A 14,839-nucleotide genomic window follows, 5' to 3' on the forward strand; every position below is an offset into this window, starting at 1 on the left:
ATGTTTGCAGTTTTAGAGTATCTCAAAGAACTCTGGTTAGCGTTAAATTATATAAACCACAGCCTGAAAAAGCTCTGGCCTGCGGAGGGGAGCTATCAGACCGATGCAGTGTAAAGGGGGACCTGGAGAGGCCCTCGCGCAGGCAGCATGTGGCATGGGGCACCAGGACCTGCTCACGCCTGTTCTCTGGACTTCAGATGGGACCTCTCAGGGAGGGCAGTGCCAGCTGCAGAGGCATCAGTATTTTACTGTGCGGGCTGGGGCAGCCCTTTCTTTGGCCAGTGGCAGCCAGCTCTGCTGTGAGTCTAAGCAGTGCCGCTGGGCTCCGCAGCAGGACTGACCGTGCGTCTGCTGGGCTGGCCTGACAGTTCCCCAGGGTCCCCCAAAGTCCCTACTCTGAATGGGCCTTTTCTGAGGCCAGGACGAAGATGTCACCCATTAACCTCTGGACAGGGGAGGAGGCTTCAGGAACACAGCTGCCTAGTGAGGGACTAACTAACCAGGACTGAGACTGACAGATCAGGGGCTTTTCCGATCCAGGCAGGGACACCTGTGCCCCAGTGCCTGACCCTAACCCCACGGGTTAATTGGAGGGGCTCAGTGCCACTTTGTTATCTGCATGCAGCCACACAGTAAGATGCATTTGTCCAGCCGCAGGTCTGTTCTCCCTCCACCGGCTCACCCCTGCCTTCCATGTGGGGGTCCTGAGACACGTGCATGTCTAGGGAAACCCCCCCATGCACGCTGTGGCCGTGGCATCAGCAGAGTGGTCTCTAGGGTGGGCAGATGCTGTGGAGAGGGGCTGTATTCAGGGGCAGCGTGTCCTTCACAGCTGCTTCTTGCTTTGTGGGACTGAGTGGTTCTGGATTTCATGTGGAGCCATCCTGCGACAGTTCCTGCACTCCCCGTGGTGTCAGACACTTAGCTGGGCACCCTGGGGGTATCGAGCTGAATAAGACCCAGTCCTGGCCCCTTGGGAATTTCACAGTCCCCTGCGAGTAATAAGGCAGCTACACAAATAGCCGTCATTCCTGCCAGCACGTGGTCATGGCCTGGTGAGGACAGAGCAGTAGGGGGAAGAAAGGTGAGCTGCTTTCTTGCTCTGAGCCTGTCTGTGGCTTCACTCCAAGGGTGTGGCCTCTCTGAAAGCATCCTCCAGCTCCCACCTGGGGCTTCTCCTCCAGGTATCTAACCAACCCAGCTCTGTTTGGCAGCCACAGACGCCTCCAGGGAGGCAGCAGCCCCAGGGCTCCAGCAAGGCCCTGGGCTGGGTGTGGGGCAGATGCGAGGCCAGGGAGGCAGTGGGGGTGCTCAATCCTGGCCGGACGGTCCATTGAGCAGTGGCTCTGAGGGTGGGAGGTGCTGGTTCTACATGGCAGGACTTGCCCTGAGGGCCCTTATCCGGCACGTGTGCCCCAGGGCAGCTGCCCCAGGGAAGTGCTGAGCGTCAGTGCGGCCCTACACTGGGCTCCTGGTCGCTGCCTTGACGCTCCACTGCCTGGGGATGGGAGCACATTGCCGGCCCTCAACAGCGCCACTTAGTGGGCTCAGCGGGCACTGAGGGGAGAAGAGGCCTAGGTCTGTGGGGTCTGGGAGCAGCCCCGCTGCACCCTTGAGGCTTGACTTTCAGGGTGTGGTGCAAGGACGGTAACATCAGCATCCCGGAATCTTGTAGAAATTGCCAAATCTTGTCCCCCCCAACCCGTGTTTTAGCGATGTCCCCATGTGTACACTGCTGTAGGACGATTGTTGCCAAATGTCAGTCTGTGAGGGCAACCTCAGTCTCACCTGGGAGGTTTGTTAAAATCAAGATTCCTAACCCTTTCCAGACCAGAACCACCAGTGTGAGGCCTAGGAATCTGCTAGCTCACCGTGCATTTTTTTATTGAAATATACTTCATATACCATAATAATTTACCGTTTTAAAGAACACAATTCGGCGATTTTTAGTATATCCGTAAGGTTATGCAACCAACACCAGCTACTTCCAGAACGTTTCCATCACCGCAGAAGAAACTCTGTACCCATCATGAGTCAGTATGCATTTCTAATGAACAGTCTGATTCTATGTTTTGAATTCTGAACTTTTGCTCTGCCTAAATTTTTATATCCATTCAAACATCTACTAAGTCCTACATGTGCAAAGTTCTGTGCAAGCCTCTTTGGGAAGGGCAGGTGGAGCAAAGACAGAAAGAGAAAGAAGGCCGGGTGTGTTGGCTCACACCTGTAGTCCCAGCAACTTGGGAGGCTAAGGTAGGAGGATCATTTGAGGCCAGGAGTTCAAGCAACATGGTGAGACTCCATCTCTAAAAAAAATTTTTTTTTTTTTTGAGACAGAGTCTCGCTGTGTTGCCCAGGCTAGAGTGAGTGCCGTGGCGTCAGCCTAGCTCACAGCAACCTCAAACTCCTGGGCTTAAGCGATCCTACTGCCTCAGCCTCCCGAGTAGCTGGGACTACAGGCATGCGCCACCATGCCTGGCTAATTTTTTTTCTATATATATATTTTAGTTGGCCAGATAATTTCTTTCTATTTTTAGTAGAGACATGGTCTCGCTCTTGCTCAGGCTGGTCTCAAACTCCTGACCTCGAGCAATCCACCCGCCTCGGCCTCCCAGAGTGCTAGGATTACAGGCGTGAGCCACCGCGCCCGGCCTTAAAAAATCTTTTGAAAAATTAGCTGGACATGGTGGCGCACGCCTGTAGTCCTAGCTACTGAGGAGGCTGAGGCAGGAGGATCCCTTGAGCCCAGGAGTTCAAGGCTGCTGTGAGCTATGACTGTGCCACTGTAGTCCAGCCTGGGTAACAGAGCAAGATCCTGTCACTAAAAAAATGTAAAAATAAAACAGGGTAACCTGGTGACTTGTAACAACCCAAGAGCTCACAGACTGTAGTGAGTGCACAGTGGTTCAGCTTGGCTTGCTGTTTGCTCTATGCTTGCAATGCATCCCTGGGAAGTTGCCGAAAAAGTAAATATGGGCATGTAGGATGATATTTTTTGTCCTATGTATTTTTTTATACTGCTGCAGAATGTGTTCCTGCAGGGATTAAATAAAAGAAACCAACTGAACTCCACATTCCACCGCAATTGCATTCAGAGAGGCCTCACGTTCACACCGAGAAGCATTTGCTTTCCTGGGTGCACAGGATCTGTTCACAAAATCCTCCCACGTTTCTCTACCAGATTCAAATGGGCAATCAAACCGTGTGTGTGTGTGTGTGTGTGTGTGTGTGTGTGTGTATCTGTGTCTGTGTCTGTGTGTTCATTTAATAGCACAAATACATGCAGATGCCCCCCCACACACACACACACGCAGTTAATTCCCTTCTCTTTGGGAGTTTTTCGATGCCCTGGGATCTGCAGACTTAGAAAACCCAAGTGTCAGGCACTCCTCATAACCCATGCAGGCAGTCCTCGCTGGCATTTTAATCATGAGGCTGGGAGTGGGTGTTTGGGGACAATGACATGACAAGATTGAAGATGTTCAGCTGAGCTCAGGCCTGGAGAGCTGGCCTTTGCCTCTGCCCACACAAGGGACCAGAGCGTTCGTCGGCCTGAAATTACCAGGCATTGCAAACAGGTGTGCTCTGGCCAGAGTTCAATTGACTCATCTCTCCAGTGCTGGCTGCATGTTGGGCTCCATGAGGGACCTGGGTACGCTTTGGGCAGAGCCACACGGACCAGGGTAGGAAGAGGTCTCATACACACGCATGCAGACACACAGAGGAATGACAGGGAACTGTGTGAGCGCCATGCTTATAGGCCAGGGGAGCCAGGCGAGGACTGTGAGCAGTCAAGTGGCAGAGAGATGAGAAGCCACCGAACCTCACCCTGAGCCATTGCTGTATCTGGAAAAGACAAAACCCAGATAGACAGCTCCTGTCACTGCCCACTGTGGGAGCCTGGCCCTGGTGGCAGGATTCAGAAGGGCTGTGTGCCCTGGCTCTTCCATGAGTCTGCGTGTCCTAGTTCTCACCTCTGTTTGGGTCCAGCCAAGTCCTCCTGTCCAAGGCAGCCCGTCCACTCTGCTACTCCCTGCAGAGGGATCTGTTCTCCACTCTAAGGAGGGCTGTGAATGGTCCCCTGGAGCTGAGAGGGGCTTGGCTCCACAGAGAGTGGTCCCTCCAGTCGTCAGTCCACCCGCTGCAGCATGGCCAGCTGGACTGACTGGTTGCTGGAGGAACCCTGGCCCGCCTTTGGTGCTTGTCTACATGCCTCCTCCAGGAAGCCTTCCTGCCCAGCCCAGCCAGAGGTGTGTCTGGTTTCTCATAACATCCCATGGCAGAGCATCTCGGGGATGTGACTCCACTGTCTCCCTGGCTGCCACCCAGGGCCAGGCACACATGCCCAGGTAGGATTTGCTCTTACAAATGACAAATAATTTCCCCCCGCCTCCTGGTGGCAATCTCCTCGATTTTGATGGAGCCCTTTACCTCATTTGGTTTTCACACCGCCTGTGGATGGCAGAGGCCAGGTGTGGACTAGCATACCTGCTTGGCAGGTGAGAGCCTGAAGCAGTGTGACTCACGCAGGGCCTCTAGTCTGGAGGCGGGAGAGTGGTCCTTAATGTCACCGTGCAGAGATGGTGCAGCAGGGGACTCGGAGTAAGGCCCAGATCAGGACAGCCGGAGCTGGGGCTGGCTCTGCCACTGATCAGCTTCGTACCCGGAGTAGTTCCCTGCGGCTGCTGTAACGAGTTACCACAGACTTCATGGCTTAAAACCAGACAAATTTATCATGTTGCAGTTTTGGAGTTCAGACATCCAAAGTGGTTCTTTCTCATCACTGGGCTAAAATCAAGGTATCAGCAAGGCTGCGTCCTGTTTTGGAGACCCAAGGGGAGAGTCTGTTTTCTAGGCTTTTCCAGTTTCTGGAGGCCACCTGCGTTCCTTGGCTCATGGCCCCTTCTTACCTTCAAGCCCGCAGTGGCCTGTCGAGCATCACCCCACTCTGGTTCTGACCCTCCTCCCTCCTCCCCCCCTCCTTCGTTTATAAGGACCTGTGTGATTACACTGAGTCAACCCGAATAATCCAGAATAATCTCCCCACTTCAAAATCCTTAATTTAATTACATCTGCAAAGTCCCTCTTGTCATATAAATGAGCACACTCACAGTTGCCAGGATGCAGAGTGGCCACCTTGGGGGGGCATCATTCTGCCCACCACAGTGACCTTCAGCTTCTCCTCCTAGTGCCTCAGTCTCACCACCTCCTGAGATGGAGACAGTCCCCGCCTCATGGGGTTGTTGAGAGAATCGAATTAGTTAATGGACACAGAGAGCAGAGCCTGGCTCAATACGTATTCACTCTTAGCATCACCATTTGCATATTTCAGGAATCATCTGGAATTCTCAGTAGACAGTTTAGCAATGGATCCGCAGGGAAGAATAAAGATTGGCCGAGGGGCTTGTTAACCGTCTGCCCAGTGAGGAAAGCCTTGGCGTGTAGCCCGGTGCAGGCCGTGTGTGTGTGTGTGTGTGTGTGTGTGTGTGTGTGAGAGAGAGAGAGAGAGAGAGAGAGAGAGAGAGAGAGAGAGAGAGAGAGAGAAGGGGAACTGAGATGAGTACCTGATCCTGCCTTGGAAGCTGGGGAGGGACGTAAGCCTGGCCACGGAGACCCTCACACAGGCAGAGGCCTGGGCAGACACCAAGCTGAGGGAGGGACCCCGGACCTGGAGCGGTGCCCTTTGGCCAGGGAGAAATCGAGGCTTCCTGGAGCCCTGGCATCAGAACTGAGTGGTCCTGTTGGCCCAGCCCTGGTTTGACTAAGGGGGGATTCCCAAAGCCTGATCTGCTCTCATCTGAGAAGAAAAATTGGAGAAATAACCATAGCTGGAGGCTGGGTGTGGGATACCGATTTCCCGATTGCCTGGATTCCCTAGAAGGAGGACCAGAGGCGTGGAGGGCATCTACCTGGTTAGATTCCTTAAGAGGCCTCCCCCAGCCCCCATGCCCAGCCAGGGCGGTCAGCACGCCCGCTTGGCCTGGTCTCCCATCAGGCGAGATGAAGCTGTGCTGGGGAGGAAAGAGGCAGCCCCTGGAGCTCAATTACTGTGGCTCCAGGTGACCTGTGGGAATCGCAGGTTTGCAGCTGTGCGTATGGGGCTGAGGCTGGCCGGTGTTGTGTGCCTGGGGGCAGCCACGGGGAGTGGGAGGCCCAGCCTCTCCTCTGGGGCTGGGGAGAGGATTTGTGAGGGCAGCACATTGTCCCTGTTCCAGACCAGGTCTCTGGGGTTGCCCCAGCCCACCAGAGCCCCGGGGTCTGCCCCTTGCTCCTCTGCAGGTCTCGCAGAGGTGGGGCAGAGGCGGAAGAGGTCTGTCTAGATGGAGCCTTGTTCAGCCTGAAGCAACAGCCAGAGTCAGGGCCAAAGCCTGGGGCAGCTCAGCTCAAGGCCAAGGGCCCACAAGGATGGCCAGGGCACAGTCCCAGCATTTGAAGAGCTCCCCTTTCGGTGGGAGACAGATGGGCATTGCCATTCAATGAGCATCCACAGCCAAAAAGAGGGGTGCCAGATACCGTGGGGGTACAAAGGGCTAGGGGTGGGAGGGGTCCTGCCGGGGGGCTTGTGAAGGTGAGCAGGGGTTCCCTAGATGGAGAGAGGGCAAGAGTGAAGGGCAGTGCAAAGGAGGGAGCAGCCGGAGAAGCAGCCTTTGCCTGCCCAGGGGCCGGGTCCTGACCAGGTCTGTAGCCCTTTGGTGGCAGAGCAGTTCTGCAGAGAAGTCCCAGGCACACTCCTAGCTGGGGCTGCCCCCCTAGAGGTGGAGGAGGGAGCTTGGATCCCTGCCACCCTGGCCTTCCCCTCCCCAAGGAGCAGTTTATAAATGCCCGTCTCCTTCTGATGCGACCGAGGACAGGGCACCCTCCTGACTGTGGGTAAACACCCGGGGGATCTGGGGGGGCCCACTTTCCTCCTTCCCCTCCCAAAAGTGTGGTGTCAGGTGTCTGGGGCCTCTTAGGTACTGTGGAGCAGGGCGGGGGCCCAGCTGCAAGTGCCGGGGAGGGGACAAAGACCAGCCTCAGTAGAGAGGGGTTGGCATGGACTGACCGCGGAGGGGACAAAGACCAGCCTCAGTAGGGAGGGGTTGGCATGGACTGACCACAGCCCCAGTGTCTCCTCGGAGGCCCTCTTTTGTAGATCTGGCGGCACTGGCCTGGCAGGGATGACCCCAGAGGCAGGCCACCCCCGTGCTTGGCTTTCCTTGACCCCAGCGCCACGCTCTTCAGCATGCTCATCATGTGCACCATCCTGACCAACTGCGTGTTCATGGCCCAGCACGACCCTCCCCCCTGGACCAAGTATGTCGAGTGAGTATCCTCAGGGCCTCTCCCCTCCCCCTGTCCCTCTCCCTTCCTTCTCCACTCTGTGCCATAACCTCTAAAGTCACCCCAGAAGAGAGCTGTGTCCCGGCCCAGAGACTTGCCCACCTGGGGTGGGGGGCTCCTCTCTCAGCCTCTACCCTCTTTTGCCTTTCCCAGTCCAGCAGTGGGCTTTAAGTTGTGCCCACATGGGAGGAAGCCCTCCAGGTTGGCACAGTGGGGGATTTCTCCGTGCCCTCCCTAAGAGGACGGACAACGTTAGAGAAGGCTCTGAAGTCACGACAGTAGTTTATTGAGCACTCAGTGCATGCCAGGCTCTGCCATAGAGCAATAAACATCATCTCCTTTACCCTCATGGCGACACAATAGGGTGAGTACTGCCACTGTCCCCCATTTGACAGATGAGGAGACTAAGCCCTAGAGAAATAACTGACCTCATGCTGTGAGGCTTGGAGGTGTGGCCGCCGGGAGAAGGCCTGGGGCTATCCCCACTTCAGTAATACACTCTGCCACCTTTTGTTCCAAGTCCTGCCTCCTATCACCATGTACACAGTTTTAGGAAACTGCTTCTGGTCTGTGCTTCCCAAACGAAAGCACCTCACCTGGAGGTTCTCGGCGGACTTGATAGGCCCTTGCTGCATTTGGCTCCTGTTCTCATGGGACCGACAGAATGTCGGGGCAGCCTCCCTGACTAAATACAGCAGCTCGCCTGGGCGTTCTCCGTGCTCACACAGGACCCAACAGCGTTGTCGGTGCTGGTGTGTCCAGCTGCTCTGAGACCTGGGGTGGGGCCCTCCCCTTTCCAGCCCTGTGGGCCACAGTCCTAGCATGCAGGCATTTTGGATTCCCAGGCTGCCCCAGGCAGAGAGAACAGCCTCACGCACTGTAACAACACCCCAGTCAAGCCCAGGGTAGACACAGCTGGACCCCCCTGCCCTGCAGGTGGTGAGGATGGACCATGCTCCCCCCGTTGCTGGCCGCTAAGGACCCACAAACTCCGCCCGTCCATACTGTCCTACAGCACAGACCCCATGGCCACCATATGCCTGTGGCACACATGGACCCCAGGGCCAGGGTGAGGAAATAGATAGGGGGTCTCCTTGCACCAAGACAACCGAGAGAGAGTTCAGATGGGCACATGGCAGCCACTTGGTCCTACAGGATAAACACACGGGAAGATGGGTTAGGTAGCCACATGTTTAGAGCAAACCTGCATCTCCAGCTCTGCCAGGGGGTGTTGCAGACGGCCCGGCCTGACAGCACCTGGCAAGGGGAGTTGCATGGGGCTCACACCATGTGGAGAACCTGGCCCCTGGCTTCAGCCTCCCTGAGAAACCCCGCCGGCCTCTCCTTCCCAGGTACACTTTCACCGCCATTTACACCTTTGAATCTCTGGTCAAGATTCTGGCTCGAGGCTTCTGCCTGCATGCATTCACCTTCCTTCGGGACCCGTGGAACTGGCTGGACTTCAGCGTGATTGTCATGGCGTAAGTGTCTCCCCCGCTGTGCTGTGCTGTGCTGTGCTGTTCCAGGCGAGGCCTCACTGGGCTGGGGGTGTGCACGCCCCTAGGCCCTGGGCCACCCGCCCTTCTTGGCTTCCCCACTGCAGTCCACATGCAGCTTGCACACAGGCTGGAGGAAGACAGGGTGAAGGCCCCCTGCTCATCCCGGTGGGGAGAGACATGTCCACAGCAGCGCAGCCAGGCCCTGGTGGTCAGGTCCACTGGCTCCTCTGTGCCTCCACGGCAGCCCGGTCGGTGCTCACGGGACATCATTAAGATTCTGTGTTAGCATTCTCTGCCCTTTCCACCAAGAGAAACCAATATTCCAGCACTGACCTGGATTCCAAAGTGATTAAGAATGAAATCTCAGTAAAACAAAGGAGCCTGAAGAAGTGACCAGGCATCCCCAGGAACTCGCACCAGGTGCCCTGGTGTGTCTGCTTTCTCCACCTTTGGCACATTTTAAAGCACCTGGTCACTAACAAAATCCAGTGGATCCTCACACCAACCAGAGAAGTAGGCTGGATGAGGGTACTTAGCCCATTTTACAGAAGTGAAGACTGATGCCAAGGATGCAAAGGGAGCCAGCCAGAAAGCGAATGTGACCCCAGGCCTGCTGCAGCCCAGGCTGAGGCTCGGCCTCCTTGCCTAAGAGGAGACCCTCACCGAGGGCCCAGTGTTGAGGTGGCACTCCTCCCTGGAAGGATCAGGCAGCAGACGCCAGGCTCTGGTGAGAGGACTGAGCAGGGCGGGCTGCTGTGCAGACGTCTTGAGCAGGAGCTCTGCCATCAAACCCTTTCTGAAGGCTGAGGACGCAGTGTGAGCACCATGCCTCAGCAAGGGTTATACTCCCTGCCCTTTCAGCCCTGCAGTTTCCCCCCGTGTGAAAGGACAGTGTTGGGCTTGGTGGTATCAGAAGCTCAGTTCAGCTCCCACTTTCTAAGATTCTTGGATTTACTGAATCCACCTATTCATGACAAAGTCTTTGTTTAACTCCAGACGTGAGCATCCCTGAGCTCAGCCATGCTGTCAGGGAGAGAGAACAAAGAGGGAAGCTGGATCCTGCTGATGGGCATTTTCAAGCTAGATGGAGAACGTGGTAGTTAGAAGGTGCGTCAGAACCTCTGTTTCTAGCTACACTGTTTGTGAGCCGACTCCAGCCCTCCATCTTATGGGTGGGAAAACTGTGTCTCAAAGAGACAATACCCCTTGCCCCAAGTCCAGCGTAGATGTAGGCCTGGGTGGAGCTGCGTGAGCAAAGGCAAGAGTGGTGGGAGTTGAAGTTACAGGCGGGTGGGATGGGGGACAGATCGTACCATCCACCTAGGTCATGGTCAGAGCCAGGTGTGTTGGGAGCCACTGGTAGCCAGGAGAGGATCATGGCCAGAACCAGGGTCCAAGTGGAGACAGGGAGAACTGCTCAAATTCTGGATGCACTTTGCAGGTAGGACCGACAGGAGACCCCATGGTGGGTTTTGGTTGGAGCAGCTGCTGGGTGAATGACATTACCATTTGTAGAAATGGAAAGTTAGAGGGAGGCGCTGGCCGAGGGAGGAAGGGATCAGAAGTCTGGTTTGGAATGTATGATGCTCGAAAGCATTCAGGGTGAGATATTGAGTAGGCAACTGGATATACCAGTCTGGAGTTCAAGAAGAGTCCAGGGTGGAGATATAAATTTAGAAGCCGTCGGGATACAGATGGTATTTAAAGCCAGGAGTCCGGATGTGATCACCTAGGAGCGAGTGCAGCCTGTGGCCTGAATGTGTGGTGGGGCACTCCAGCGTCTCCCGGGCAGGAAAGAAGACAGCACTGAGGGAGCCAGCCAGGGAGGGCGGAGGAGAGCCCGGAAAGAGCAGCGTTCAGAAAACCCCTGAGGAATGTGATTCCACTGGAAACACAGCACAAGGAGGCTGGGGAAGATGATGACTAAGAATGGACTGTTGTTGGGTTTGACAGCGTGAAGGTCACTGGTGCCCTTGACAAGAGGGGCTCCACTGAAGGGACGACATGCACCTGGTTCAAGAGGGTTCGAGAGAGAGTGGAGGAGAGGAGGTGTGGCGAGGACAGATGTCTGTTACATGGGGTTTGCTATAAATTGGGACAGAAAATGGTGTAGTGGTCAGAAGGAAACCTGGGTCGAGGGAGGACTTTTGAAGAAGAGTGGTGCCTCTGTTGGCTGGTGGGAATGATCCAGTAGAGGGGACAAAGCAAAGCCCTGCGCAGGCCCCAGCAGGTGGGAATCGGTGCCGAGTGGAGCATCCACCCGAAGAGCAGGGCAGATGGAATTTCAGGTGGAGAGGGAGGTAGATTGGTAGAGCTGATGGTGAGAGAAGGAATTTCTCTTCTGATTGCTTCTATTTTCTCAGTGAAATGAGAAGCGTAATCATCAGCTGAGAGCAGAGTGGGGAGGCAGGTCTGAGGTTTGAGAAGGAGGGAGAACGGTTCGTGTCAGAGCTGGGAGGTTGCGCTGACTTGGGAATGCAGTGGGATTGCCAGGCCAGGCCTGGGCTGTGGGGCTCCCTGTGGGGTGGAGGGCAAGAATCCATAGGACCCTCAGAGCTGGATGTCCCAGGAAGGGAGGGGGCTTTGGGCAGGGAAGGAGACGCGTCTGCCTGAGCCTTTCCTACCTCCCCATCCTGGAGCCTGAGCAAGACAGTGGTACCCTGGAGACGGTCCTGGACCCCAGGGAAAGTCGTCAGCCTGGGCCAGGCTTTGCCCTGTGCTCAGCCCGTGTCTCTGGGAGATGCTCTGTGTGACCTCAGGCCCGCAGCAAGTCTTCCTGTCCTGCCTCGTGGGAGGATCCTGGTGTCATTCCCCAAGGGATTCTGTGGGGACCTGCTCCTTCTGCTCCGAATCTCAAAGCAGGTGTGCCTCCCACACCGCAGCCTGCTGGCCTTCACGCTGTTCCAGAACCGAGTGACAAAGCAGAGTAGGGCCTCAGAAGCTCAGACAACCTCCAGTTTCCAGGCATCTCATGGAAGTGGCACATTCACTTCCCGTAGGGCTGCATGGACCCATTGGGACGTCAGCCTTGGGGTCTTGGCTGCACTGACTGGCAGCTTTGATTGACAGTGATCCTACCTTATGAAAATCAATTAGTGACTGCCTCTGAAATGCATCCCGTTATAGATGAAATGGTTCCATGACACGCAGCTCCTAAGATGATCGAAAAGAGTCTCGAGTGGCAGAAAAGTTCAATTCAGTGAAACTCCCTATCTACCTTTCATTACCCAGATGGAGAAACTGAGGCTTGGAGAGAACCTACCACTTACCCAAAATTACAGAATGAATCAATAGCAACACTGGGACTAAAACCTAACTCCCAGCCATGGGATGGATGGAGAGGCACCCCAAGTCTGACGTTTCTGGCCAGGTTTCAACCTCATCCTTCACCCCACCCAACTTAGAAGTTGTGAGAGGGCCCAGAGTGGGGGTGCTGGGTGCCTGCCAGCCTCAACTTGCACCCCCCAGCCAGAGCTCTTCCTGTGGCCCCCCTCACCGCTGGGCATTACCTGCTAGTTAGCACAGCCTCCTACCTCCTGGGGTTGTTATGGAAACCAAACCTGGAGGCAGGGAGGGCAGAGAGGAGGGGTGGCAATCCCCACTGTAGCTAGCAGTGTGGGCCTCACCATCGCCAGCTAAGGGTGGGGCAGAAACGAGGTGAAGGTCTGTCATCCTCATGGTTCCTCGGCCTCCAGAAAGGCTCCCCCTGTGCTGGGGCTGGTGAAGGGGTAGCATTCTCACCCACCACCTTTTCCTGTGCCAGGGCCAGCCATGCCTCCCCAGCTGTCTGCCCCTGGCCAGCAGCTTGGCCGTAGTGGGAGTAGACTGACTTGGAGGAGGGTTTTGCCAGCCTGAGAGGGGCAAAGCTCTATCCTCCCCAACACACACACATGCCACCCCACCCTCACCACCTCTGAAACGGGCCCGGTGCTGTATGAAAGGTTCCTCCTGGCCTGCCACACTAAGAGGCCCCAAGAGTGGCCTCAGTGGGGGCCTGGAGTCCCAACATGAGCAGCAGCCAGGCACCAAGTTCTAGGCACAGTAAAAGAGACAGCAACCCCCATGTCACAGACGTGGTCCCAGACACTCTGTGCCCTCACCCAGCCCTGCTCCTCCTTCAAGACTTCCTCCAACTCACGGTTGCTTTCACATACACACACACACACACACACACACACACACACACACACACACACGGCCATCAGCCCCACTCCTGTTCCCAGCCACTCAGCTGGCTTTGCAAGCCTGCCAGGAGCACAGATATGGTCCTCCCCTATTCTGTCACCAGCCTGTCCTTGTCACCTTGGGATCCCAGCTTCTCTGTGCTTGGCACGAGCTGCTGAGGAGGCAAACGATGAATGGAGGGCAAGCATTGCCTGTGCTGGGGACACTGACAGTGGGGCAGGCTCTACACTGGGACTGGCAGAGACAGGCAGAGCCCAAGCTAGATAGGCAGGGTGGGTGTTCATTGGAGACACCAGGGGAAAGACTGGGTCTGTAAGGGCCAGGAAAGAAGCCAGGATGGCCAGTTCCCTCTGAGCTGCACAGCACACCATTCACTCCCTGTAACCAGAAGAGACAGCCTTAAAACCAGCATCCTGAGCAAGGGAAGCTGTCTGCCCAGGCCGCACGTGGTAGACCTGCCCAAGGAGATGGGGCCCAGAGCCTCCAGCAGGCTGGAACCATGGCTTCCGTGGGATGGCAGCAATATTCCAGGTCCAGCCTGACAGTCCTGTGGCAGCACCAGGTCTGGATGGAGACTGAGAGAAGAGCCTCTCAAGCCTGAGAGAAGAATGTGGGCCAGAGGCCTGAGGGTCTGAGCCATCGTGGAGAATATAATAGCTATCAAAAGTTGAGAGGGAGCTTGCACCAAATTAACAGGTGTCTATGGGCCGGAACAAGGGAGGTGACTTCTGCTCCCCCGTGAAGGATGGGGCTGCCTCTAACCACTGCACTGGAGAAAGATTTGCAAGATGAAGTGAGTCTGGGAGATGGAATGGAGCCACACCAGAGAAAGGTCTGGTATAGACAGAGGAAGGAAAGCTCTGGGCATGTGTCTGCTGACTTCCCATCGCTGTAGGGATATGGGAGTAAGGAGGGAGCAGGCATGGTCCACAGGACCCGGGAAAATGGCAGAGCCTCTCAAGTGGACAGAGAGGAGGCTGGTGTCAGCCTAGTGTCGATTAACCAGGCTGGACCCACTGGCCCCAGGACATTGAGTCCCTGAACTCTGTGTGCTGAGTCCTTTCCTATAGACACTCGTAGCCTAAAGGGAATGCAGAAGCTCTGGACAGAGCGGAAGGGCCTGGAGGCCCAGCCTGCCCAGCAGAGTGAGCCCAGATGCACTGCCGGCCCCCCTCACGCTGACCCGCCACCGCAGGGCTCACATCCCGGCTCTGACAGCACTCATGCCCGGGTCAGGCACACTTGGTTAAACATCACACATCCTGAGTCCAGTGTCCTTTGTTAAACACCAGACACCTTCGGTTAAATGTCAGATACCTTGGATGTGAGGCCTTTGGTTAAATATCACAAGTCACTTGCCACTGTCCCGTTGGTCACACACTGTCCATCCACCTCTCAGACATCCTCTTGGTCATGTGGCCCATCCACAGCATGTCCTCACACTCTGCCTGGGCAGGTCCCTGCCCCCAGAGACCAGCTGCTTCCTCCTGTGCCTGTGGGGACCAGAGATGGACAGCTGTCCAAGTTCCAGGTGGGGCCCCCACAGCCACTCAGCCCTGCTGAGCATCACTCGGACCTGAGCAGGGTGGAGCCCAGGAGAGCTGCCCACCTCCCAAGGCCACTCCTGCGGAGACCCAGGGCCATCCCTGGAGGACACCAAGGGTCAGGGGTGAGACTGGAAGTGGGCTTGCTGGGGAGGGACCAGTGCCACCCTAAGGCCCCTCATCTTACTGTGTTCTCTTCTTGGGCTGCCCCTAGCCTGTGAGTAGCTGAACAACGGATATTCACGAAACCTCTCTTCCCATCTTCTAATGCCCCTGTCTTGGGAACTCTGT

The 14,839-nt window shown here is 56.0% G+C and overlaps 1 protein-coding gene across 1 annotated transcript in view; it reads left to right on the forward strand.

Moving 5' to 3' along the window:
• Positions 1 to 14,839, forward strand: part of SCN5A (sodium voltage-gated channel alpha subunit 5) — a 96,004-nt gene that overhangs the window by 19,921 nt on the left and 61,244 nt on the right. The window contains exons 4-5 of the mRNA XM_045536507.1: positions 7,213 to 7,302; positions 8,673 to 8,801. Of these exons, the coding sequence (XP_045392463.1) occupies positions 7,213 to 7,302; positions 8,673 to 8,801 (219 nt within the window). The remainder of the gene's footprint in view (positions 1 to 7,212; positions 7,303 to 8,672; positions 8,802 to 14,839) is intronic.

The sequence above is a fragment of the Lemur catta genome, chromosome 1 (assembly GCF_020740605.2).
Source record: "Lemur catta isolate mLemCat1 chromosome 1, mLemCat1.pri, whole genome shotgun sequence".
NCBI classification, from domain to species: Eukaryota; Metazoa; Chordata; class Mammalia; order Primates; family Lemuridae; genus Lemur; species Lemur catta.